Source organism: Antrostomus carolinensis, unplaced genomic scaffold (assembly GCF_000700745.2).
Source record: "Antrostomus carolinensis isolate BGI_N321 unplaced genomic scaffold, ASM70074v2 scaffold14331, whole genome shotgun sequence".
NCBI lineage: Eukaryota > Metazoa > Chordata > Aves > Caprimulgiformes > Caprimulgidae > Antrostomus > Antrostomus carolinensis.
In genome coordinates, this window is record NW_010292100.1 from 8,700 (window position 1) to 36,215 (window position 27,516).

Here is a 27,516-nt window from a genome sequence, read left to right on the forward strand (position 1 = left end):
AACACCAAACTTCTATTTTCATCCTCTAGCCTACAGTGTAAGAAGCTTATGTGATGTTTTTGTAATCATTTTGCCAAGTAGGTCTGCAAAACAAATTGTATGGTAAAATTAAGGTAAGAATTCAGTCTGGATATCTATCAAATGGTGAAGAATGTGTGTTCTATGAATTGGAACTACTTCCCTACTATCTAAGTTAAGCTTTAATTTGTTGTCTTATAATTGGGTAACAAACACCCTTTCTTTCCCTGGTAACTGTTACTACTCTCAGGCTATCTAAAAAGCTAATTACTTGAAATCTAAAATCTTTGAAAATCTTAATTTATGTGTTTTTTATTATTTTCTCTTATCTAAAATGTTAGGAGAAAACAAATGTTGATAACTCAGTCTTTTCAGGAAATTCTTAATTCCTACTGATTAAACTTGCTAAGTCCTAGTAATAAGAGTAAAATCTTACCTGTAGGAACAAATAAAGTGTGTCCTTGCTTCACAACACATTTGTAACATTTGTCAACCTTGTCCCCAAAATATACTTCGCTCTGGGTAACAGATGAACTCCAAGACTCATACAGAGCCAAATTTTCATCAGTAGGCTTGATCAAATAGAATATCTTCTCACCCTATTAAACAAAAATTTTAAATAAATAAATGAATGTGCTACTGGAGGCATACTACAATCTGTGAGTCATTCCAGATAAAGTAACAGATTGATCTAAACAGTAAGTATTCCCTATTTCCACCATGGAAAGATGGGGTTTCCTAGTTCCAGGGCTACACAACTGTAATCCAACAAAAGCTCAGTCAATAGGACACTAACCAGTTGGTGTCTTGTGACGTAAAAGAAGCAAACAAACCCAACAAAACTTTTCATTGGAGTATAAAAAAATTCCAGCTTTTATAAACAACCTATGGATATGTGCACACATGCCAATGACAAAACCACTTCGCCTCTCCTATGATGTATACATAATCAAAGTTTGTGAGAAGAAAAGTTGATTATATCAATAGTTTTCATTCAATACATTTTTCATACTAAAAATCTCACTATATCACCTACCAGCCTACTAAAATGATCAGCCAACCAATTGTACCCTAGAAGTCATCAACAGCACACTAAAACAAAAGCACAAAAATGCAATACTGACATCAGCAATTCATTTCCAAGCTCCTCCCTTGGCTTTTTAGCCACAAAATTTCATACAGGTGATAATTCTAAACAGGTGATAATACCACAGTAGAAAGCTGCACACTGAATAAATTTTGTTTCGCAGAGTTGTAAATCAAGAAGCCTTCATACCCAGAGAACATGGTACCAAACTGATGTTCCTCCAAAATCGATATGAAAATCAGTATAACTGTCCTGGACACCCATCAGGCAATACTTCTGAACAAAAGGCTTAGGGAAGACAGAATCATCTGGCCAGTAATTTTCCACCCATGAAAGCTTTCTGGCAATATCTGGTACTTCCACTAATTCAGACATCCTTTAAGAATAAACAAACAAAAAAGAACCATAAATATAATGAAGAGTAAGCACACCTCTTAAAATGACAGCTTTAATTTCTGTTTTCCTACAAAGTTACTACTTATGAATTAATAAAAATGCTTTATACCGGCATTACATCACAGTAGCTGTCTACATAAAATATGTAGCTTTTTATCTTTCCCACTACAGACACTGTATTTCTAAACATACTGTTCAATTTGGTGAAAACCCACTTGCTATGTTCAAGGAACTGAAGTCAATACTCACTTCGTGTCCGAGAACTCCAGGCTGATCACGTTTAATACTTTTGGTCGATCAGGATTTGTGAAGTATTTAATATAATTATGGAGCTTCATTTTACTGTCTGCTTGTCTTGCTACATCTATTACATCTATCACTTTGTCACCACCTGTGAAAAACAGGATGACTTATTTAAACTTAACACAAATAAAAATTAAGCTGATTAAGATGTTTTAAGCGAAATCTAATGTTTTTCCTGCCTTTATCAATACATTTCTGCACAGAAACTCTACTACTATCAGCATTCCCTTGGAAGAGAGACAGATCAGTATAAACCAACTTTTTATTAGGTCTAACTTTAATCACTATAACCAACTAAGGACAGAACTGAAAACACTAAAAATAAACCCTCTTTCCTGTGGTTAACCAAAAAAAAAAAAAAAAAGCCATATAGAATGATGTGGCTGCAATTGGAAAGACTAGAATAGAGAAAGTTATCAAGACAGATCTGTTCCTCACTCTTCCTACTAATCATCACCACAGCACTTGAATATTTAACTCAAAGACCACTGAGAATTCTTACAAATAATAAATCCTACTGCTCACAGCTTGCGATTCTTAGCAAACTGTACTAAACTTCTGCCATAATTGCTAAGTTCTTAACATTAAAAACTATGCAGGTACTCCTCCACAAGCCCACCTCCATCCTCCTTATATACATGTATAACTTTTAAGCACAAAGTAATTTCATTGAATAATTATGTCATGAGCCTGCTCCATTTCTGAAGACAACAAGGATTTGTTTACCTATCGCGTATTTTACGGTGAGACATCTGTAGAACTAGACAAGCAAGAAGCAATCTTTACCCAAGAGAAAGGACTAACAACATTATAACAGCAATCATTTTATGTCCATTTAGTTATACAATATTCAAATCTGACAACTATTTTGGAATGCTGGAATGTATCTTGATGTACATTGCAAACAATTACATTAAAATGGCAAGTTAGTATAATCTTGATAAATTCCAGTTGGAATAGTATTTAGTTAGTTTTCTTATAGAAAGGTAAATCTGTGGCATTTCAATTTTTTTCCCTAAACTGGAGAATCTGGCAGGTCAAAATACATGTATGACAATGAGAAGACCAATTTTGTCCCTGAATCCTGAAGAGGCAGTATTCAAAAAGAAAATATTCAGAAGTATCAAAGTGATAATTACACTTTATAAGCAAAACACATTACTGTTTATAATCATAATGGTAATAACATCCCATATACAACATATTTCCTCTACTTTGCTGCCATTATAAAATGCTAATGGACAAAAAACCTACTTCCAGTACACATCATTATATTAGGTTATCACAAGAACACAGACGAGGCCGTATAGAGACTTCACAACTGTATGTTACTGTATGTTACAAGAAATGCAAAGCTGCCATTGGCTCACTCTCTATGTCACTGTACTGCACCCATACATGAGGCTGAAACAATTACAGACTGTCAAGAGGTCTGATAAGAAAGAAATGGTCCTTGGGAAGCTCTAGCTCTCCCATCTCAGGCAGCCAAGGTGGGAAATTTTCCAGGAAGAAAGATTTAATTCAGAAATGCCAATTTACTGAGCCCAAAACATTAAGTTTTGCAATACCCTAACCAATGATTAAACTTTACTGATCATAACAGTGATTCATTCAATTGCCACAGAGAGAGCAATCTTAAGTTACTGTACTTTATTGGTTCATCACAAGATGTAGCAGGAAAAAAACCCAGCATTCCATGTTTAGCTAGTACTAAAATTAACATGTTTGAAAGTTGAAAAGTAAGGCTATACTCATACCATATCTACCACATGCACACACACAAACAAAAAAAACCACACAAAAACTGTGTAGCTTTAATTTTACCCTCTGCTAGTCTTCAATGTAGAATGTATATTTAGCACCCTGGAATTTCTTACAATCATGCAAATCTTTATATTAATTTACAGACAGGATCATTTCTCAGTACTCCAGAATGACTCTTACCTACATAGCGTTCCACATCTAAAACAGAGAAAGTTGGCGGAGGAAGTCTGAGCCCCAGACCATCTAATTTAGGAACCATAATGGGAACATCAAACCCATGTTTCTCCAAGTATCTTTGTGTCAGCTGGCTTCCATGCATTTTCAAAATGACTTCATCAGCACTGGTGGAAAGAAATAATGGAATATTAGCAGAAAAGCATCCTCCAAAGCACTACTGAAAAAAAAAATTATGTCACAGTTTGGGGAAGGACAGATGGGAATGGCTACATCTGAATCCAAAAGAAGTGGACCTAGAACTATTATATTAAGCATTTAGCTAAAAAACAAAGAAAATTACCTAAACCAGCAAGGAAACATTTACTGTCATGCATAACCTGGAACTCAGTCTTTCTATGTGACTGAACACAGCAACTTAAGAGGATGGGGAAAAGGAATTTTCAGAGAAGGCATTAAAACACATTACGTTAACAACAGCAAACTCCTTTGAAGAACTGCAAATCATTATGTTTCAGTGAGACAGCCAATCACAGACAGCTCAGGATGAAAGTACGACCATTTGTCTCCACTTTCCTCTAAAGCATATGAGGATGGATAGGCTACCAGCTCATATAAACCTTCTGTTATTTGGAATGAAACTGAGGACTGTTCCTGGACTAGACGAATAAACAGACAATATTCTGACAGTTCAGGCACAAAAAAGAAAAACCAAAACCAACCACTCTTGCTACTGCCCCCACTCCCCGACAAAACCAAACAAAAACCCAAAAACTCAAAACACCCATACGACCCTGTAGCAGTTCTGACAAACAACATATCCCAGTGCAAAACTAAACAGGGGAAGCTACTGCATGAGAAGGTAAATGCATCCAACTGAAACAGGGATGGGGTGAGGGGGGATTCTGAAGGAGGAAGAAATCATCCTCGACTTTCATTTTCTGAAGCAGGTGAATGTCAGTCGTCTCTCCTAAGACACACTCAGACAACAACATTTCTCTATTTTTTTTTTTTTCACTGAAATGTGTAAGTAACCCTCTGTACCTTGGGAAAGAGCGAGCCCGCAGCTGTTTAACAAAGGTCCGTGTTCCAGCCTGCACTGGTTTGGAGCCATCATCCAACTCCGTGTAGTCATGTCTGTGCCAGTTCCTCCTCTTCTTCACTACAAGTTTCAGAAGGATTAAACTTTGAATTAGTTAAATCAGATGGTTCAGATTAGCAGTCATCCCATTAGTGAGTTAGACATGTCTCAAACACATTACTATGATTAACAAACCTTGTTTATGCAGGTGACACTCTACCTATCTGCAAAAAAAAAAATCTTCAGGACACCTGACAGTAATCTTCCGTACTTCTACAGCTCCTTCTATGGGACAACCTCAGTGCATATTATACACAATGATTTAAGACTCCATATCCAGTGCAGCACAAGTGAACAGCAGCCTGAAAGCTGTGCAAATCCAAAAAGTTATCAACAAAACTAGAAACACAGGGGGGTTTTTTAATACTAAACAGAAGAATCATACCTCTTCAAGATCCCTAGACTCAATTTCATGTATTAACACAGAATTAACAGGACCGAATCCCACTGTGCTATCTCCCCATACGGGCATACCCATATCCAGCCTGATAATATTACTACTATTCACTACCATATGCTGTGCGAAACCAAACCACCTTTCTTCCATCCAGTGCTTATGTCTCCATAGCAGTTTTGGGTATAACCTGTTTCAGGCAGGTGTGATCTTTACTATACAAGCACAATACATATAACGCAAGCATTGCACCCCAAAACAATCAACCTCCAAGTTGTCTGAAACTTTAATGCACTATTAAAACACACTAGTGAAGAACAATGGATAAATTAATGTTCCATTACAATTCTGGGAATCTGAAACTGATTGTCTGGTTTTTCATTTTTCTCAGCCCTTTAAGAAAAGGGAACTGTTAAAAACGCGACTTAGTTGCTGTTGGGCTTTCTCATAAAAACTGTTGTGTTGATCTCCACATGAGAAATGACAGACAGATACACAAATGAGAAGAAAAACCTGTTGTTATAGAATGGTTTGGGTTGGATGGGACCTTTAAAAATCATCTAGTTTAACATGCCCTGTCATGGGCAGGGACATCTTTCACTAGACCTGGTTGCTCAAAGCCTCCTCCAACCTGACCTCAGAACACTTCCAGGGATGTGGCAACCACAAGGAGACACAGAAGAGGGAAAAGCTACTGTTACTTGTCAGCACAAATGGTGTTTTACAGGCGTATACAAAACAGCCTGCGATGCAAACACAACACCCAGCTAAACAACTGTATTAATACAAATTTGGACTTTGGAAGAGCTCATTTTTAAGTTTAACAAAGTCATGATGCATTCAAAATCTAAAAAAGTGCTAACAATACTGAAAACACAGCTAACAGTAACAGGAAACTAAGGATTTAAGAGGGAAAAAAATTAGTTCCTAAAAAAGAGAAGAAAAAAATGCTGCTCCTCTAGAAAAAAAAAGTTATATAGGAATAACTGGCATCTTATAGTTATTACATATAATAGATAATTATTCCTATTGATAAGCTGTTTCCTAGAGACGTGACAAAATGTACCCCTTAGAAGATATTTAAGAGAATAAACTGACATTTATAGCTCTTTGCCAACCTGAAAATCAGTGCTGAAGAGCCTGCTTAATGAGCCAACTATCCAAATACAGTAAAACTTCATAAATGATGAAGCCAGGTTTATTAAGTTATCAAAGATATTTTCTCAGTCATAAATAATAATACAAGAAATTAATGCCTAATACTAATTTGAAACAGAGTAGTTGCTCATAAATTCACTGCTGTTATAACAGCTCATTAAAACTGTAAGATGATACAGCTGCCAAAGAGATTTTATAGCACAGAACCAACTTTTCAAAATCTGTCTTTCAAAAATTTAAAAATTAGAAAGTAAAGTAATACTTTTACTTAGCACTTGGCAATGTACATCATCCTTACATAAGTAAGAGAACACTGAAGAACAGAAAACAGCAATGAAAACTTTCTCCACTTACATATCTCTTAATTCTAGCACTTTTATAACCCCTTAAGACATTACAATAATAGTTGCAAGAAAAATAATTTAACTGAATGGATCCTCATGCTCAAATTAAAACAAAAAAAACTACATAAATTGAAATGCAAATATAACACCCCTCTCCTCCCAATTACTCCAAAACAGCAAAAGGAACTAGTGTTCACCCTTGCTGTTCCTGAAAACCACTGTGACAACACTAAAAATACACACACAAAGTACACTTGACAGTTGCAGGGGGGGCGAGAAAAGGAAGGGAGTGTGCTGGAAGTTTTCATTAAAAGTAAACAGAAAGCTATTTTTAAATTACATTTCTTATGCACTCAAAACAATGGGCCAATAACTGTACCTACATCAGGCAAATGCTATTCCCTGCCTTCTCACACTACCAGTCTGTTTGCCTCAGAGGTCATATGCTGGACTGCAAAGGGCCATCAAGAGGTGGGCATCTGTACAGTGAGGCCCCAAGTCTTGGAAGCAGTCCTCTAGGTTATTGCCAGTGACCAAAAAGGCAAGAGAAATGTTAGCATAGGAAGACAGCAAAATTTTAAGGAGCATAAAGTGAATGACAGAATACCACTTCTGAGGCCTGGTACATCATCTGGTATCATCAGCTCACACCAAACACCAGCACCACTACCACAGTCAAAAAAACCCAAACAAACAAACAAAAAAACCACCCCAAAACCCCCAAAACCCGAAACAATCAACAATAGTGGGAGGGTATTTACAGAATCTGAGAAGGTAAAACCAGATTAAGAAAGTAATGCCTTGACAATCACAGTCCTGTTAACATTTACTGCACCTCATGCTCTCTTAAAGCTCTGGATTCTAGAGTCTGGTGACAGACTGCCAGCATTCGGGCAAATAGAGCATTTTCAGACTCAAAAACTAAGAAAACTTTGAAAATAACAAAATATAATATGAAGACTTGAAACCAAGTAAGCTAAGGAAAGTCTATAGTGTATTGCTATTTTAAAAAATCACTCTTTTTTAGTTATTTATGATTTTAGGATTAATTACGTAGCATTTTACACAAATGGCTGCTTACTAAAGGTCTTGTAAAATTGTTGCTCTTCCAAATCAAGAGGAGGATTTCTTTTTGTTTGAAATAGAAAAAGAAATAGATTAGTTAATTCAATCTTTACATCTAACTATGCAGTAGCTTTCTTTTCAATATTGGAACTTCTACAGAATTAATTTTGTGAGCTACTGAAAGCAATCACCCATTTGGTACCATGAAGTATGTGTTTCTTGAACATAGTAATTTTGTTGCACTAGGTCATTTGATTAGATGGGATTATATATACAACTGTCTGCTGAAATCACAGATATACTTGCCCTCTTAAACAGCTGAATTTTTGTCTCCTTCAAAACTCCTTTAGACAGAGGGATTTTACAATACAAAGCTGTAAACACTTTTTTTTACTTACATACATAGTTTCATGATTGAAGCACACTGGAGCATTGCTGCACTTGAAGTCATGAGACATTACCAGTCTCTCTAAACACTAAAGAAAGTACAGCCCAATTTGATTCTGACAGCTTAGCTAAGAACAATTAATAAAACACTAGATGAAGGCATATTTCAATATATCACCTCTGCTTGGTTTGATAAGTGGCATGTCTGAAGCTTCTGCTAAATCTAGATGATCTACTTACTTCAGGCAATACGAGGTAATAAGGATCATTTTTACCACAGATTCTTGTCTTCCTGAAAGGACTTCAACACAAAAATCACTGTCAAATTGCTGCAGGTGAGACAGAGCTCGCATTTGAGCCAGCAGACTCTGCATTACAGGAAAGTAAGTAATGGGAGAAAATCTAGGGAGCTGGATAAAGCAGTATCCTTTCAGTAGTTACAGGAAGACAAAAACTTCCATCTTTCCACTGCAGATCTCTACAGCAAATTTAGCTACTGAAAGGAGAACCTTGCTGCTCTGCTTCATAGACTCTTCTGGCAAGTCATAAAATTGCATGAGGACCTTGGTGGAAACTTGTCCATAAATCAGAAACCTGAGATTTGGAGCTGTGTAACTCTCGAGGACATAAATAGCAAAACAAACAACCAACCCACCCAGAGGAAGTTCATATTCTCTGATTTTACTGGACTGTTGTGCCATATAGCCTACAATCATCAAGAAAGGTAAGACAGGTAACTCGTATGTTTTCTCAAACTTGCCTTCCTAGGTATTAGAATTTTGATTATTAAAATTAAGAACCTTAAGCCATCTTTTGGATTTTCCTTTTTTTTTTTTTTTAATTATTATTTTCTCATTTTCATTCTCTCACCCTCTGTCAAATTCAGATTGTTTTCTTCTGGCTCTGTGCACTCTGATTTCTCTAATCTATAGCAGTGGCTTATATTTTATTCTATCTGAATCTCCCAATAAAGGAACCTTTCATTGATAGTTTGTTTGTTTTGTGGCTTTTTATCAGCTCAGAGTCAGTCATGTAGTACCTTCTAAATAATCAAACTCATCTTGAATGTTATTCTGAACAGTCTTTTCCAATTGTATATGAAGAGAAAACAGACTAAAAGTGTAAAATAAAATTGGAATAACCCATACTTACTTAGAGAAGGTCCATGGAGAATTGCACAGTTGGGACAATGGTACAGATCAATGTCAACAGCATGGTGCTCCTCTACCCCAACGCAGCTGGAATAATATTTTTTAAATGTTAATGAGAATACATGCAAGTCTGATTATTCAAGCTAAAAAAAATAATTAAATCTTAAGGTTTTACCAGAACATGCTTAGTCTACAAAATCGGAATGACATACCAAATTATCTCAACTACTACATTGCCACATAAATTTTGAGTAATAGTTTATCACTGAACAGAGAATCCCATTAAAAAAAAAATCATAAAAAGGAAACAAGAATCAAGCTTCTTTAAAAATGAGTCCACAATATATACCATTACCCCTCAACCCCCATAAAAGCTTTGATCCTAATTACAGGAAACAGTATATGCAGAACCATTCAAGTAATTCTCCTTATAAAAGTTATTACTTTAAAAAATTCTTAAGTCTACGTGCTGTCAATTTATAGAAGATATCATGGATTTTGGGGGGTTTGGTTTCGTTTGGGTTTTTTTTTTCCCCCAGAAAGCACATCACTGACTCCTACTCCCCAAGACAAATCAAAGAATACTACTTTCATATTCTTCCTGAAATCTTTACACTACTAGTACTAGCTATCAAGTTACATCAGTGACTGCACAAATCACTTTGTAGAAGTGTTTTTGTTCCAAAATAGCAACAAGTATTTCAAAGAGCACTTGAGAGATGTAACATTTTCCCAGTGCACATTTTTTTCCCAGATAAAACATTCAAAGTGGGATTAAAGTTGTAGATCTTTATAACAGTCATGACAAAGCATCTACACTTCTGCATATCTAAATAATACAATTTTAAAGTCAAAAGGAAGTACATTTTCTTAGAAGCTCAAACAGCAGAGGTTTATTGGAGAAGATGTGCTTTTGCACAAAGTTCAAGGAAAAAAAAAAGTAATCCCTACTTGCTATTAGAATCTGAACCCTGGCAGATTCTCTCAAAAGTCCATATAAAGTTGCTGACTTTCTAACACAGAAGCAAGGCTACAACATTGAACATTTATATTAAATACCAAAATCAGGTATTTATATTCAATGCATCCTAGTAACATGAGAACTTGCACAGTACTCCGTTCAGGTAACTCATTTAACATCAAAGTGTAATGACAGCTTAAACACTGAAGCCTTTGAAATGATTCAGCTACTAGCAGCCTAGTGCCACAACTACTGACACACTCAGGGCAGGGTCAGTACCCGCTGCCAAAACAATACACACCAAACAGCTGAGCACTCAAAGGACACCAGTGAGCAAATCAAATCTGAAACTGAAGAGCACTTCCTATGTAACTACCAACAGATACACCACTCTGAATCCTCCGTAAACAAATTCAGCTGGTTCTTCTACTTCCCCAATCGCTACACAACCACATGAAATTTAGAAATTACAAAGCTTTTTTTAATACTTACTATTTTAAAATCTAAATATAAAACTCAGCTGCCAGAGTTCATCACAATTCTTGCAATATTTAGCATCTGTTTTAAGACCATAACTATAGGAATTGTTATTACATGAAAATTCAGCTGACAGATAAACAAAAAGGAAGGCAGAAGTAGTCTTTAAAAATGAATGTCCCATTTCCTTCTGCTTGTGTTCTCCCTCTTTTTATAGAATAGATGAGTGATTCATAATCCTATGTACTATAAGAAAACTGTTTTAAAATGTACACTCTAAAAGACCCAAATGAGAAGGCTGTTTTTTTATATTCTTAGGAATCCCATTATTTTAGCTAAATTTATGATTTTTTTTTTAACAGCTAAAAATATTTTGCGTTGGACTATATCTTGATCACATTTGCACAATTTTTCAATGAAACACACTGAAAACTTCACTTCCTTTTTTTAGGTGTTTATCTATCTGACCCATTCATCACCACCCCAATCTGATTATCTTGCTGACTAACAGTAAGAACTCTGAATCAGAGTATAGTAAAAATACCTTTAAGATTTGAAAATTGTTTGTCATCTTCTGTTTAAGAATGTTAATTTTATTGTCTCTTATAGAATGTTACAGATAACAGAATTTCTGCTTTATTTTCAGGTTAAGTACTAAACACTTTCTCTGACTTGAATAATTCCATAACCTTTCATGACAGCACGTGGGGCTTTGTGTACAGAGACAGCAGGCGACACTGGAATGGTATGAGAATAGCTACAATAGCCATTCAATAAAGAAAGCAAACATTTTCGGTCTACTATTTATGCTTTAAACTCAGAACTAACTGGAAAGACAAAACACTAACTGGGAGACACTGGAAGTTAATCTACTCTTGTAGCAGATACCCAGCTGATGCGGAGGGCACACGAGGTGCCAGCACCTGCAAGAACAAGCATTGCCAAGGATGCCACAGAGCGTATCAATCACACACAGCACCACCACCACTCACCTTCCCGACTGCCTTTTTCCCAAGTACACAGATGAATCTGACATTAATCATTCTGGCTACTAGCAAGCAATCAATTACTCTGCTAAGTGCAACTTCAGACCTCAAGCATCAAAGCAAGGTCACCAAGAGGTAGCAGAGAGCCTGGAAAGCATTAACATACTCAAACACAGTAACACTCCCAATTCACTGATGTTTTCCTGAATGAAATATCATTATTACCCTTCACCTCACCATCCATTTGGGTTGAAATGTCTTTAGTATGTATTACCCAGTTTCTGAATTACTCATCTCCTGCAGGGAGGCTGCAGACTAATCCTCAGGAATGGTGAAAAGTTTACATATTGCAAAATAAAAAATAAAATACAATAATAATAATAAAACCACAACTGTAGGAGACTGCAAAAATACACCTCTAATTCTGTTCATGAAGGTGGAAGGCCTGAAGGGGCACAATTTTACTTGAAATGGTTCTAGAAGTAGCAAGGTAGAAAAATGTAATTACAAATAGACTCCACCATATCAGTCTGAGTGGTCAGGCTTTCACACCCCCCCTGAGGTGTCCAGTATCGAGGCAAGGTCAGCAAGAGGTAGTACAAGAATCGGGGAAGTGCTAAGTTTTTCACATACAAGAACATGCCCATCCCTGACAACTAAAGACATCCCTTGCTACTCAACATTTGAGGAACCAATTCTCCAGACTTAAGTCTTACTAGAAGGTGAATGTTTTTTATTTAGTCTCAACTTTCCATTTGATTATTATATTTATAGCTATGTAAAAGGAGTAAGTGTAAATCAAAAACCATCAGAAGAGGACTAACATATCTGTTATGGACTTCTGCTTTTCTCTGAGGGGAAAATAAGGCTTCTTTCACAGGGGAAAGAAAAAATCCTGCAGAGGCTGTTCTCTACTGCAGTATTGCTATTAATTTAGAATTTAAGAGATGAGTACAGATAATTTGGTGTGACAGATGCAACAATTATTTCACAATTATGCTGGAATGCCTTGTACGAGGAGTTTGCGAAAGTCCAAAACATTTACAGGAAGCATTATCCCTGAAGACTGTGTGGTTGTACACAGTAAGCCACCCAAGACACCTGGCACCTCTTCTCTCCTACAGCAGCACGACATGGTAAACAAGTACTGGATCCACGTTAGTCACCACACAGGCTGCCGCACCTTCCAAATCTAATACCTGCTCGCTCTCAATCCAGCCTGACCTTCCCTACTTCTGATGTTATCAAGCACAATCACCACATTTTAGAGATTGCTTAACTGCCTCTGTCGGTATGACTGAAAGAATCCTGGTTTAAGAAAAAAATATCCAAAGCACTCTTGATTCAAGGCCTTATTTTCAGTGTCGTTAAAGGGACACGACTACGTGAAAAGCTATTTAAACAAGTACTGTATATACTCTGCTGTTATATAAAATTCCAAGTATAAAGGGAATGATTACACACATAGCACTGCAGAAGTCACACAGGAGTAACGTTTGAGTGCCCATTTGCCCAATTTAATTGTCACAGCTGAAAAGACTAACAGGTCAGACTATCAACTGTCAGCAAGACGTTCCTACTAGGAAATTTCTGAGATTTCCTGTACACAAGGCATACTGAAAATCTAAATCTTGAAACTTTATTAGAGTTTAAAGCAACTATTGATGTTCTAATAAAAGGACTGCAGAAAACCGACAGATCATCCTCAACATGGAAAAAATTAATTTGTCAAGAAGCTGGGTTGTAAGTAGGACATCATCCTCTTGGATTCCATCTTCTGTTCCTTTCCCCCATCACTTCAATTCTCTAAGCTTCTTTTTCACCTCTTTCCATAGCATGTGGAAAACAACGTAGCTGACTCCTCTTTCTAGATGCAATTGTACTACTTAAGAAGTTTCTTACAGTAGCTTCCACTTCTCAACACCAGCATGATACTTTGTACCTATAAGCTTCACCTAGCAGATGAGGAAATATGACAGGACATCACAGGAACATCTACTACTTCTTCAACAGATATTGTTAAACAGATATTGCTTTACAATTAGATATTGACTTATAGCTCAAAATTGAGGTGAAGTATTTTTTTTAAGTTTCTTAATTTCTTCTTGGGGCACGTGAAGTTCAGGCGCAAAGACCTCTTGGTTTTCCACAATCTGACCTGAAGAGTCTCACCGTTTGGCTGTCATTGTGCAGCAAAAATGCAGGTTCAGGACCCTTGCTAGCACATTTAATGAGGCACAATACTTTGCGTCTTTTACAACCTATACAATTACTGAAAATTACATTTCCAAGATCTCCTTACATTCTCCCTGAATAAACACTATGGGTAATGCTCTTTTTCTTTCTCTACTATACTATTTCTGAAAAAGAACTCGGCACATCCTCTTTTTCAAGTCCGCCCTTGTATCAGCACCCATCACCTTTCCTTGCCATGCCTCAGAGAGCACTGCGGACTTTATCCGGCAGAGTAGGGAAAAAGCACAAGTCTTGACATGCAGTGGGAACAAATGAAAAAAAATCCTGGACCAGTGCAAAAATACTAGGGGTATTAGCACATGTTCCCTGTTACTAGGAATGCAGGGCTATAGGCAGTTACTATACTAGGGGTATAGGTATGTTTCCTATTATCTGACAGAGCAGATCCCCAAAATCTTTTTCCAACTTCCAGTTATCCACAGAACAGCTGAGAAGATACACACATAGCGAGTCCCTGCTGCATCTTAAGAGGGATAAGGAAAGGAGCAAGTCAATTCTAGAGGTGGCAAAGATTCATTAGTAACAGGACAGTCTTAATTGTCTGAAAACTGAAGTCACTACCACAGGGTACAGTTTCACGTAATATTAAACTGAGTGTAGCTGTTGCTGCTGAGAAAAGGTCCCACCCTCCTTCCTCCAGCTGTCTCACCATGGACTTCCATTGTTTCTCTCACCAGATCTAAACCATCAGGCAGCCACATGATGAGTCAGTTCAACAAGCTGATCCAAAGGAAAACAAATTAACCACCATTCCACTCACTTTTTCAGATAGGCTTTAGAAACCCTAACAATAAGATTCCTACAAATGAACTTTTAAAAAGGTACATGTTAAAAAGCCAAACCAGGACACAATTATATGTAGTTATTTATCAAATATATAATTTGATGTTATTTTCAATGAATTATATTTGAAAATACTGTTATTTCATCTCTACACTATTTTGTCTCTCTAAAAATGATTGCTAAACAATAGGAAAGAGATGTCTGTTTAGCAATCTTATGCTGACACTATACACATATAAGAAACTGACACTTGCCTTTTTCATATCAGGCCTTATTACTGAATTTCAAATCACCACAGATGAAAGATATTTCTATTACTAAACTGACCAAATAACTGTAAGTAGTACACAAGTATTACAGTAAACTTTTTACCTGTAACAAGCTCTGCAGTTGCTACCTTCAGCCCCGATGTCTTCAAATGTAACAAAGCCTCAAATACTATTGCATTTATTGTAAAAATTAATTAGCAAACTTGCAAGTTATGCAAAGAACAGATTCTCCTCTTCTCCTGCTCCATCCCAAGAATGAAAAAAAAAAAGCATGGGATAGAAGTCAATTTGGCAAACTTTAAGGAATTCTGGTTAGTCATTTCATTCAAGCCTATTCTTTCCAAGTAGGAAAAGGATGCCAAGTAGGGAATTTTACAGGTTAAAACAACAGAAGCACTAAAGATGTCACTGCCACAACCAAATAGCCACATCTGTCACTCATTTAGGGGCAATATTAAAATACTTAATTATGAATAGAAAAACAAAGTCATAGTGTGACAATACTGTTGACAGCCTAAATGCCATCCCATAGCGCAAGAACAGCTAAAAAGATGAAGTTTATATGAAGAAGACTCTCAAACTTGAAATAAACATAGTGAGCTTTAAAAACCAGAACCTCAAGTGCCAGCTAGTTGTTTTTTTTCTCCCCCCCCCCTTCAAAATGCATGGAGTTACACTGAAGTAATAAAACTGATGAAAAAAACACAAAGCAACATGGGAAAGTACCCAGGAAGTACATGGGAAACTGCAAGCTCTCTCTCAACCTTACCACCATAAGCCTGGTAACAATTCCAGAATCACAACACTAGTAATTTTACCTTTACAAGGATTTACTTTGGCAACTAAATAATTTTAAAGAAGTGGCAAAGACTCCCATCTTTCTTGGTTCATTTTCCCAGTGTGGCCAGACTGATACACCAAAGAAAGAGAAACTGTAGGCCAATCTTACGTGAGGTACTATGTCTTCACAGAGTTGCAACTGCTAGAAGCATGTTGAAGTAAATGAAAGCTACCCTGTCCTTCCCACGACTGATGCAGTAAAAAGGATCAGCATTGGATTTCAAGTAATCCTAGGAATAGTGGAGTCCCAACTTATCTGACCACAGCCAACATGAATTTGAGTTCTGGTTATCATGCAAAGTCTGTAACAACTTTGTTTCCTATTAGGAAGCACGAGCCTTACATACACAGAAGAAGATATACATTCATTATTTTGTTCAAAGAGAGAGGGCATTGGAAGCGGAAGAAAGAAGACAAAAATTAACTGTCTTCCTATATGCTGACAACAAAGGTTTTCTAGGTTTTTCCATTATGTATTTTTATCCCCTCCTCAAGGCTCCAAGCCAACAAAAGTCCACCTCTTTCTCTCTAAGATATTCCAGAACCTACTAAAAACTTCGGACAGATAACTGCATCTTATTTACATAATTTGTCTTATTTAAATTCCCAGGCAGGGTTATTTTGTTATAATTGTGCTTAGAAATTAAAACAAAAAAGAAACAAACAAAAAACCCCATACCTTACAACCAAGAAAAAAAGTACTTTAAATAATACCTTCAAAAATGGATGTTTTAAAGGCAGAACCAAAACTCCGTCTCAATTCTACAAAAAGAAAAAAAAGAAAAAAAAACACAAAAAACAAAGAAAAAAAAGAAAAAAAAAAGAAAAAAAAAAAACAGAAAAATACACCAAACCACAAAATCTTCAACCCATTTAAAACAGCTGCCATAGCTCTCTTGAAACAGATGTCTTAACTGAGTGCCTGTGTGTGGTTGTATTCTACTTGAGAACAAACTACTACCCAAAAGTGTTACCATTATTTCCCTAATAATGGAAGAAGAAATAGGCTGAGCTATACTGCTATAGAGATAACAAGAGGGTGGAAAAGGGAAGTCAGTAGACAAGTTAATTAAACCTTCATTCATTCAGGAATGAAGCTACTACGGCAACTGTAATTCAGCAAGTGAAGGCCACCCCATTTCCTGAATGAAGATGTAAAAATGAAATTTAAATAATTTTGTTGTTGTCATTATATATTGCCTACCTATGTTTGCTTGCCTCAACCCTTACATTCTTCATTTTTCATCTTCATCTTCCTCAGCGCCAACTTGCATACAGACTCCTGTTAATTATCACTCTGCCTCTAGCCATCTTAATGAAACGTTGCATATGATGTGACTTTAAGAATTACCGGCATCCCAAGTCCTCTAACCGTGATCAACACAAATTTCAGTTCCAGTGCGGTTTCCTATTAGGTAGCAAGGGCATCACATACACAGAAGAGACATGTTAGTTACTTATTTATTTCTAAGAGAGGGGACATTGGGACAAGGGTAAGGAAGAGATAAATTAACTGAATCACAAACAAGCTATAAAAAGAAACTGAGGTTCAATCCAAAATGACAAACAAATCTGAGGAAGCAATGACACCTAACACCGTGCAGCCACTGAAGAGGCAGGTTCCTCATTCCCTTCCAAGCACTCCCCACTGCATGTTTACGAAGCAACCTGTTTTCACTGAGGCAACCTGTATCCACTCGCTTATCTCACAGAAACCAACACAACCCGTTTTCTGCCTGTTTATCAAGTTAGCTCACAGCACAGTCAGACAACTATCAGAGCCATACCATGAGACAGAGTGGGGCCATGTAACCTGGAAAGAGGGATACGAGAAGTTCTGGCAATGGAAGTCACTAGAACCAGTCACTGTTGAACTGCATTCTCGTTATTCTCCAATACTCAGAACTACTTTGATCCAACAGACAAATTGCCAATAGCTTACCAACTAGATTGTAGGGAATATCCCTCCCTGCATCTGAAAAACTTCCTAGAGATTAATTATATACCCTGCACAACATCGAAAAAGACATTACTAAGACCAAGAGATACATATATTTGCAACAGATGCCACAAGTGAACCAAAGTTTTTTAAATAGAACAGCACTGGAGATACCTACAGGCTGTTGGACTAAGTATCTCAGTTTTTCTTTGATGAAGTGTTTAGTTTTACCAGTTCCTTGAGATGAGTTATCTACAGCTCCAACCACAAAAGTAGCTGACAAGTACTAGGCAGAGCTCTGGCTTTATGCCACTACCAATCTGTTATTTGCCTACAAAACACTCTTTCCATTAATTCACTGAAATACAGCAGTAACTATCACAGATCAGAAAGAAGTCACTCAAACAGTTTGAAAGCCACATTTCTAAACCACATCAAACATGACTTTCCATAAAGCAGGACAAAATCAGAAGGACAAATTTTTATCTTGATTCCTACCTCCTAGTTTGAGAGATATGTGATGACCATTCTGAAGTGTGAAGGTACCTACCTACCTGCTTTTATTAAAGGAAATACTGCTTTATAGGAGCTTGTTGGGAAACAAGACTTAATGTTTGGGGTTTGTTTTTTAGAGATTGAGCCAAAAAAACTCACTGACAGCTCTTGCATATTCACCCAAAGCAGTTTGTGAATTCCACAGTTACTCACAACTCAGTCTCACCAAAAAACACTTACAGAATCATAGGATATCTCAAGTTGGAAGGGACCCAATACGGATCAAGTCCAACTCCCTGTTCCTCACAGGACTACCTAAAACTAAATCATATGACTAAGAGCATTGTCCACACACTCCCTGAACTCTGACAGGCTTAGTGCCATGACCACTTCACTGGGCAACCTGTTCCAGTGACCAACCACCCTCTCAGTAAAGAGCCTTTTCCTAAAGTCCCGCCGGAACTTCCCCCGAGGCAGTTTCACTCCGTTTCCTCGCGTCCCGTCACTGGACACCAGCGCCTCCCCCTCCACTGCCCACCTTGAGAAATTGTAGGTTGCAATGAGGGCACACCTCAGCCTTCTCTTCTCCAAGCTGAGCAAACAAATTATATTATTTAAAATAATATTCTTACGTAACAAACAGATCTCTTCAATATCAGCTATTAGGCCAACCACCACTTTTAGGGGATCTGTACTGTATATTAAAAGTAAGTTTTAATTCATTTGGGAATTTGCTGGTATGTCTTCAGCAGTTTCATCTCCTTTTCAACAGCCAGAAGTGTTGACTGCTCCTCATCAAGGAAGGGCACGGACTGCAGCCTCCTACAGAGAGTGCTAGCTGGTTATTCCAGTTGCCTAATAAAGATGAACTGTTTAGAAATATCAGGTTGCCTAATAACGATGAGCTGTTCAAAAAGATCATGAACCATGACAAGCACTATCAGTACTGTGTTATGTTATGCAATGCACAGTCTGTAAAGCTTTCTACATCCTCAGTAGCACCGTCAGTAGACTCCACCAGATCTACCTTGTTCTCTCCCAAGCACAGTGACAAAAAAAGGGTTTGGAGCTGAACACCACCAAACCCACAATGGCTTCCTAGCCTGAGGGAACTGATTAGGAAGCTAATGATTGTTTTTAAACTGTTCCCCTTCATTGGAAAATGACATCAGGCATGATTTGAAAATACAACTTCCTGCTAACGATATCAGGCCCTCACGTTCTAACACCAGTAACCAGTACCAGCACCACCTCCAGACTCCACTGCTGCAAATCCCTAGTTTCTGGGTTATGACAGACTTGATGCTTTCACAGCCTGCAGCAACAGCAAACTTGGCTTCAGCCCGCTTTACACACTTTTTAACTGGCTCCTTACACCAAATACACTGTATCACCTAACTGGTTTCAAAATTTCTGAAGCAGACTGGTTTAAAAGACCTCCTGGAGCCGCCTAATAAGTAGCCTCGACACTCACAGTAGCATTCAGAGTCTCTGCAGCTGTACATGAAATTATTTTTTTGTTGCCTTCAAAATTCAACTCATTAAGAAGTTCTCTTCCTTTAAGTAAAATATTGCAAAGACAATTTTAAGCTACTCTGCTTCCCAACTGTGTAATTCCCCCTCCAGTTTCCAATATTTTAAAGCCATTGCTAAGAACTTTTTCGTAAGCTTTTCAGTAAGCAAAATAATTTCTGCATCTTCTGACTAAAACAAAAAATAATAAATGATGGCTCCTATAGCTTTGAAACACCCTACTTCTATAAGGCAAACAGACTTGCAGTCAATGTCAGATAGAGACAGACGTTTTATTTTTCAAGAAATCTGAGAGCAAACTGGCTCGTCATCTCTAGCTCACCATCCTCATTTTAAACACAGATGGAGTAGCTGATTACATTAACTTCTATTTAAGCTATGATAGAAGCAAACTGTTTCAGATACACAGATAATGAGTTTAAATATCAGATGTTACATTGGCTGGCTGGCAGAGTAGTAAGTAGAATAAGCTCCTTCAATCAACTAGATAATGCCCGTAAGTTAGAGATCGTTATTGGATTCTCAGCTACTTAGAGGTCCAGAGTGGCACACTGGCCAAAACTGCATCCATGAAGTCCATAACATAATGAGAAGTTACTCTGACACATTATTCTGTCTACAGAAATCTGTTTGATCCTCTTCAGATGGAATTAATGAAGCACAGTAATTTTCAGACCACATGGAAACTTCAAATAGCAGAACAAAGCTAAATAGAGTTTGGGGGTTGAGTTACATCAACACTAAGATTTAATTTTATCTGCATTATTTTTATTCTGGATATAATTTGACATACTGATTTTAATCTAAAACTCTAAAAGTTCAGATCCAGGTTACTGAAACCAGTTTTTCCCTACCGTAAGCCAGTCATCTAAGTTATTTGCAAAAGCACAATTCCTTATATTTTATTCTAGATTTTACACACAAACACTTATAGAGGTATTCTTTACTTCACAGTCTGTGCTACTCAGCTCCACAGCTTTTAGATGAGAGGGAAAAAATACTTCACCTATGTATCATTAGTGTATGCACATACAGCTCTTACAATGCCACCTTCTTCACAGTGGACAAGCCATAACATTCCATCAAGAATGCTCAAAGATAGGCACAAGAAAAGCAGGAAGCAGAGGACCTACTGCAAAAGGTCCTCTGGAAATTAGTACATTTACCATTCCTGTAAAAATTACAGGAGGCATTATGGTTCACTCACTGTGAAAAACACAAAATTAATTATTTGTGAGAAAAATTCTGACTCAAATTTTGCTTAATTGTTTCTGTGAGACAAGATGGGAAGCCTGCCAAAGAGCAACACGTCCAAGTGTTTTATTTTGGGTGTGAATACTACAAGAAGTGATTATACGAAAATGTTTTGATACAAGCTAAGTAAATCATGTCTTTGCAATTCAAGAGTGAAAGCACACATTACTACAGGTCTTGGGCTTTGTCTGCAAGGGTAATCTGCACCTTGTAGCCCTGACGGACAAACCGATCCTGACCCAGCAATGCAACCTCGTGGCAAAGGCAACCAACAGCCTCCTGGGCTGCATTAGGAAAAGCATTGCCAAAAGGTTGAGGGAGGTGATCTTCCCCCTCTACTGAGCACTGGTGAGGCCACACCTGGAGTGCTGGGTCCAGTTCTGGGATGCCCAGTAGAAGAGATATGGACATACTGGAGCAAACCCAGCTACATGCCACTAAGATCATTAAGGGACTAAAGCATCCTTCAGATGAGGACAGGCTGAGAGAGCTGTGATCCTTCAGCCTGGAGAAGAGAGAGCACATGGGGTATCTTATAAATGCGTGTAAATATCAAAGCGTATTAATTCCCTTGATGGGAAGGGACAGGTGACAGACTTTTCTCAGTAGTGCCCAGTGACAGGACAAAATGCAATGGCCACAGATTAAAGCATATTAAATTCCATTTGAACACAGGGGTGGGGAGAAATATTTACTTATTTTTTAGCTGCTAGAGTGGTCATTGGAAGCATTTGCCCAGAGAGGCTGCAGAGTCTCCATTTGTGGAGATATTCAGAACGCAATCAGACACAGTTCTGAGTAACCTGCTCTAGCTGACCCTGCTTGAGCAGGGGATGTGGACTATATGATTTTAAGAGATCCCTTCCAACCTTGGTAGTTCTGTAATTCTGTGCAAGTTATTTATTAAATCAATTTTCTACATTAATTTGGATCTGCCACTACACTGTCATAAATCTGGTTTATACCAAAAGCAAGACCACCTGAGGACTTTTGTTCCACATTGATTTATACTAAGTGGATTCATTAAAATAGCAAGTAGAACAGGATGCAGCCTTGGAATGAACAGTTGTAAGGAACAAATATTTTCAAATCCAGAGCAGAGAAGAACGAGGGAGAAATTGCAAGAAGACACACACGCACAAAAAAGGCTACGTCTATAGAAGGGTATTAGGGCAATATCCAAATAAGGATACTGGCCCTCAAACCCTACCTAAATTCAGAAGAAGGACAGCTAACCACACAGGTACCTACACTCACCTGGCACCTCTCCACTTGACCTGAAAATTGCAAAAGCACCAAGTACTGTGCTCGCCCTGCACACCCAGCCAGCGTGCGCGACATTCCCTGGCATCTAAGCCCAAAGGCAAGCACAACCGCGACACTTCCAAAGTACCAGGCGCTAGAAACAGTTATGAGGGGAGAAGTTATTTTGTTTTTCCAAGTGAGATGGCAGCAGTGCTTATTCAAGGTTGTGGGAGTTCAAGCCCACACATCTCAAGGGAATGTTCACCTCCAGGTTATTTTTTTATGCAGATGCTCTTTATCTCCTCCACTTATGGCCTCTTACTCCACAGAAAAGAATCCAAGAATTATGGGCCCAGAACGGAATGCAACATGACCCAAACATAATCTCCTGGCTGGGGCACTCAGACACGGACAAGATTATCTTGAGTTCTGGTCCCTGCTCCAAACATTAGTGAATAAATACATACAGTGAGTATGTATTACAGCACAACCTTTTACAGGTCTTAAGACATACTTTTTCTTAGTCTTCTGATTTAACAGTGTTTCCTACAGGAATAGAACAGCCTGTCCTCTGACTATGAATACACCTGGTTTTCTTTAAAAAGAGGCAGAACTGTCCATTTCTCCTGGTGAAGACTTTACCTAAAACCTGACTCATACCTGCCAGATTTTTTGGAGTACAAATAACACTTGACAGTTGTTGCTTTTCTAGTTTGAAAGTGATAGTAATGTTTTGCTTTTCTTTACAACCTCTACTAACATAATCCAAAAGCACAAAAAAAGTTTTTTCTTTAATAATTAGCAAAAAAAGTAGTAGATACTTCATGAGAACAATCCTTCACAAGTGTTTTTAAAGATTTAGAGGTCAATGATCTCTAAAGAGCCTTTAATGAGGTCAATAATTCACCAAATGTGAAGCAGTAAGCCATTTTCTAACAATTCAATTACAGAAAAGTTTGTTTATATTACATAGCACTGGCTATGAAACTAAGTAAAACTAGAAATACTAAAAATAAAAATAATCAACCTATTTGAAGAGTGAGAATTCCCCAGTCTTACAATGTAATCTGTACTACATCAATTTAAACACACCCATAGTCAGCTTTCTTTAAAAAGTCAGTTTTTACTTTTAGCAATTCAAAACATAGTTACATAAGACAACCTCAAACTCTGTATTTATCTTCAGAAAATGCAAGAATTAAGATTGGACTTGATGCAGCTGATTCAGGTTAGATTCCATTCAGATAAAGATATAGAAAGCCACATTTTAAATTTAAATTAATGCTGATCATCACTACTTATTTTCTGCGCACCATGAAGTAGTTTCCAACAAATCGAAAACTCAACCATGCATCCGTATCAGCATCAGCAAGCCTACTGGCTGCGTTAGAACTTCTTCCAGAATTCACTTCAGAGTGATTGGTCATTGCAGCAGATTATTTTAGCACAGAGGCTTTTTTCACTCACAAATTAATGATGACATTTAAAATTCCAGACTCTTGCAGCACAAGTTAATATTCTCCAAGTATTCTTTGTTCTGATATCCATTTCCTTCTGCATCATCTTCACTTTCCTTCCTGTCCTCTCTCCATTCAGCTTTTCACCTAGAAGACTGTCTCTTATCCATCACGCTGCTTATTCTCTTTGTAGATACCCCATGAGAACAGAAAAATATCCTGATCTCAGTTCGGATTTTTCAGACACCTGAAAACCAGAAGTCTGTTCAGTTACTTCGCGTCTGGTACAGAGTTTTGAAAAGGAAGTACCAGCTTTACTCCCAGCCTTTCAGCATTCAGTCAGTGAGTTTCCAACAATGATCATTCAGAGATTTACACTTTTTCTTCCAAATATGTATGAGGGTATACATGATGCTGGTAAGCATATTTAGGGATAGAGAACATTACCTAATGAAAAAAAAAAAAAAACAACACCTTGTTCCAAAGTATCATGAAGCATAACTTCATAGAAAGCTGATTAATTTCTCAGATGCTCAGAGCAATGAATACATACACACTGGAAAGAGACATGTGCAGCTTTCTCAGATTGGCAATTACTATACTGTGTTAAGAAACAATCTGGTACATAAGACACATTTACCTGCTGCTTCTGTCTCCAAATTCCCCGTTAGCAGTACAAAAATTACAACAGAAAAATAGACTATTCAAAACATTACCTAAGGTGTTATAAAACGCATATTGTATTTTACTAGTGCTGCCTTGGGATGGTGCGGTTATCGGTGAGAGGCTTTCCTGCTTCGAGCTGCTGTCTGGTCCACAAGCAGCTCCCTGGGAATTTTCCTCGTAGTTTGCATTGGGAACTGACATCACGTACTGCCGAGATGCATTCACTTCCATTCTCAGAACACATGTGCCAAAAGCAGTAAGGAATGCATTGCAATTTACTCTTAATTACCCAATGTAAATGTACCAGTGCCTGTTTCACTAAGTTTAGTCCAACAGACAAGGTGTTTGCTCAAAATAATTTCACTGATCATTCAACCATATTTAAAGGCTAAAGCTTTATTTTCCCATGTTTTACTATTTTTTCATTATTTTCTCTCATTTCCTTGTCCTCCTCCACACATAACATATTTAAGACTGTGTGTAGCATCAAAGAAAGAAAAATAATTAGATGCAATGTCACCCTATGAAAGACAAAGAATCAATTAATTAAGGTGGAGACATGCCTTGACATTCACACACTAGGGGAAAAGAAAAAAGGCACAAGAGCACTAATGTGCAATAAACAAACAGGACTGCAGATGTATCTCAGACCTACTCCTTAATGTAAAGAGAGCACTTTTGGGGAAAGCCCACTTGTACATAAGGCATCTTTGTAAGAAGCAGGTAATAGCACCTCACATCAACAGGTCAAGCACCGGCACCAACAGCGATACCATCCTTTTACTGATGTACAAGGTTTTGATCTCTCTTATAGTAGTAAGTCTATTCAGTATCCAGTAGCAGAACCAACTAGGAGTAAAAAGCTTTATTCTTCTATAAAGTGGAGGGTTTGTGGGGTTTTTTCATTAGCTAATCAAGTTATTTCCACACTCAAATAGGGACCAGGAAATAGAATGCCCAGTACACTCTCACTTGGTGATGCTAGCCAAGACACCAATTCTAAAAACCAAAACTAGATTACAATTTGCGCTTACTGGTAAAATATAAAACCAGGCGGTAACATCTGCGGAAGCACTTAGAGAGTTACATCTTTGCTTCAGACAATTCTGATCTACTCAGATGATGCTCTTAACTCTAGTTCACACCTAAATCCTTCTTACAGGAGTTTCATGACACTTCAAGCACAAGCCAGCTGATCACGCTGGAAGTACAGGTTACAGCCAAGGCATTTGCTTTCACTCAGTCAACTAAGAAACTTTTCAGCAAGGAAAATCACTCACTAGTACAGCTGCCTCATTCATGCTTAGCAAGAATAAGAACAGTATTCTAAACTCTTTCTCCTATATTCATTACATCAGAGCAGCACATTTTACTGCAGTGTTAAGAGATTCAAAGTGATGCCCCCAAAGGTCCTAGCAACTCACACTGGGGGGCACAGCATCAGAGGCAGGAAGTCGCTGCTCACCGTTGCATCAAACTGATGTATCCTCCAGGTAGACAAATACTGTAGTCAGAACTGAATGTGAGATTCCACAGCCTGTACATGCACACCATTTTTGTTAACATGCTTTTGGTCCTATCTTACATAAGCAATAGACCACAGAGAAATACCTGGGACAGCATTTTTGGGCTTGAGGCTGTGCCATGTCAACACAGCACATCATCATGAAATGAAAGGGAAAACACTCTCCAGAGAGGCAGACTGGCAACATTTGCCTGGGCACAGTGTCACACTAGCCAGCTACGCTGCTTTTGGTACCACTGCTAGACTGCTCCACACAGCACCTGGCAGCTCTCAGATCTGCCCATCAGTACCCATAAAAGCCCAACATTAAGTTGCAGTGCCTCTTTCTAACTTCTGCTTGTTCTTAATCCTGAGTTCTGCAAGTCAACAGCATCATGGGGTCCTTTAGTGAAGAGATCCAAATATTTTTATTATTGAAACAAAACTAATCTGTACCTTGGGCAGGCCAATCAGAAGTTTTACAAGTACTACTGGGTAATAAGACACAGCAATTTTTTTGCGTTGCTCCGCATTTACCCCACTTGGCCTTTGTTTATCGTCCCTCAAACATCAATATCCCAAAAGGAAAATGTCTGTCTGTTCAGAAAATACTGCCTGGTAACTGATAAGAATGATGGATCAGATGAATCCTATATCCTCAATATCAAAGACTTCATTTCTCAGAAAGTCACCTTTCCTTGCATTCATTTTCATGAACAGTGCTTTAAGAGCCTTTCAGTGAATAAAGCATTAATGTAAATGGAACAAACACAATTAAATTTACAAAATAAATTTCCCATGCTAGCTGCAATGTCAGCTGACAGTTTCAAATGAAAATAAATAGACTTCATACCACAATATATTAAAAATTTAGAATAGCTATCCTCACTCCAGTTGGTTTTAAAGACAGAATTATGTGGGAAGGTTTTTAAAAAAAGCTTTCTTGCTTTTGTGGCAAACATCAGCATTTACGCCTGCCTGAGCAACAATGAATTCAATATTTTCAAAAAGAAAGACTAGTTTTAAAGTCTACTTTAGTTAATGCTGAAGTAATGGAGAAAACAGTATTAAATATTAATTCCATTCAAAAGCAGAATTGACCTGAGGAGATGTAACTAGCCACATAAATCCACATTACCACCATATAGCAGACATCTCAAGACTATTCATACTCCATAGATTGTGAGTTCTATGTATTCATGAGCTAATGTTACAATACATTAGAAAGGACTGACAATGAAAAAAATAGCTCAGCTATTTTAAAAGCTGTATATTTCACTAAAATCTCTCTCCTCCGTTGCTAATAAAGCAATAGCAATGTTGTTAATTGAATTTTCATACTTCAGCAAAGAGACAAACGTAAAACCTGAGCACATTTATGTTTTTCATAAGTATGGACATTGTACCTGTGAAAGTCTTTACTGATTACTCAGAGTTGTTTTGAGACAACAGTATTGTATTTTAAAGTG

At 37.5% G+C, this 27,516-nt stretch overlaps 1 protein-coding gene across 1 annotated transcript in view; it reads right to left on the bottom strand.

Moving 5' to 3' along the window:
- LOC104531820 (lysine-specific demethylase 7A-like) overlaps positions 1 to 24,774 on the bottom strand; it is a gene marked incomplete at its 3' end in the record, with an annotated part of 29,872 nt that extends 5,098 nt beyond the window's left edge. The window contains exons 1-8 of the mRNA XM_010176827.2: positions 24,594 to 24,774; positions 16,669 to 16,716; positions 9,384 to 9,512; positions 4,787 to 4,904; positions 3,749 to 3,909; positions 1,751 to 1,892; positions 1,295 to 1,481; positions 455 to 617 (exon numbers count right to left, since the gene is read on the bottom strand). Of these exons, the coding sequence (XP_010175129.2) occupies positions 455 to 617; positions 1,295 to 1,481; positions 1,751 to 1,892; positions 3,749 to 3,909; positions 4,787 to 4,904; positions 9,384 to 9,512; positions 16,669 to 16,716; positions 24,594 to 24,774 (1,129 nt within the window). The remainder of the gene's footprint in view (positions 1 to 454; positions 618 to 1,294; positions 1,482 to 1,750; positions 1,893 to 3,748; positions 3,910 to 4,786; positions 4,905 to 9,383; positions 9,513 to 16,668; positions 16,717 to 24,593) is intronic.
- Positions 24,775 to 27,516: the final 2,742 nt, after the last annotated feature.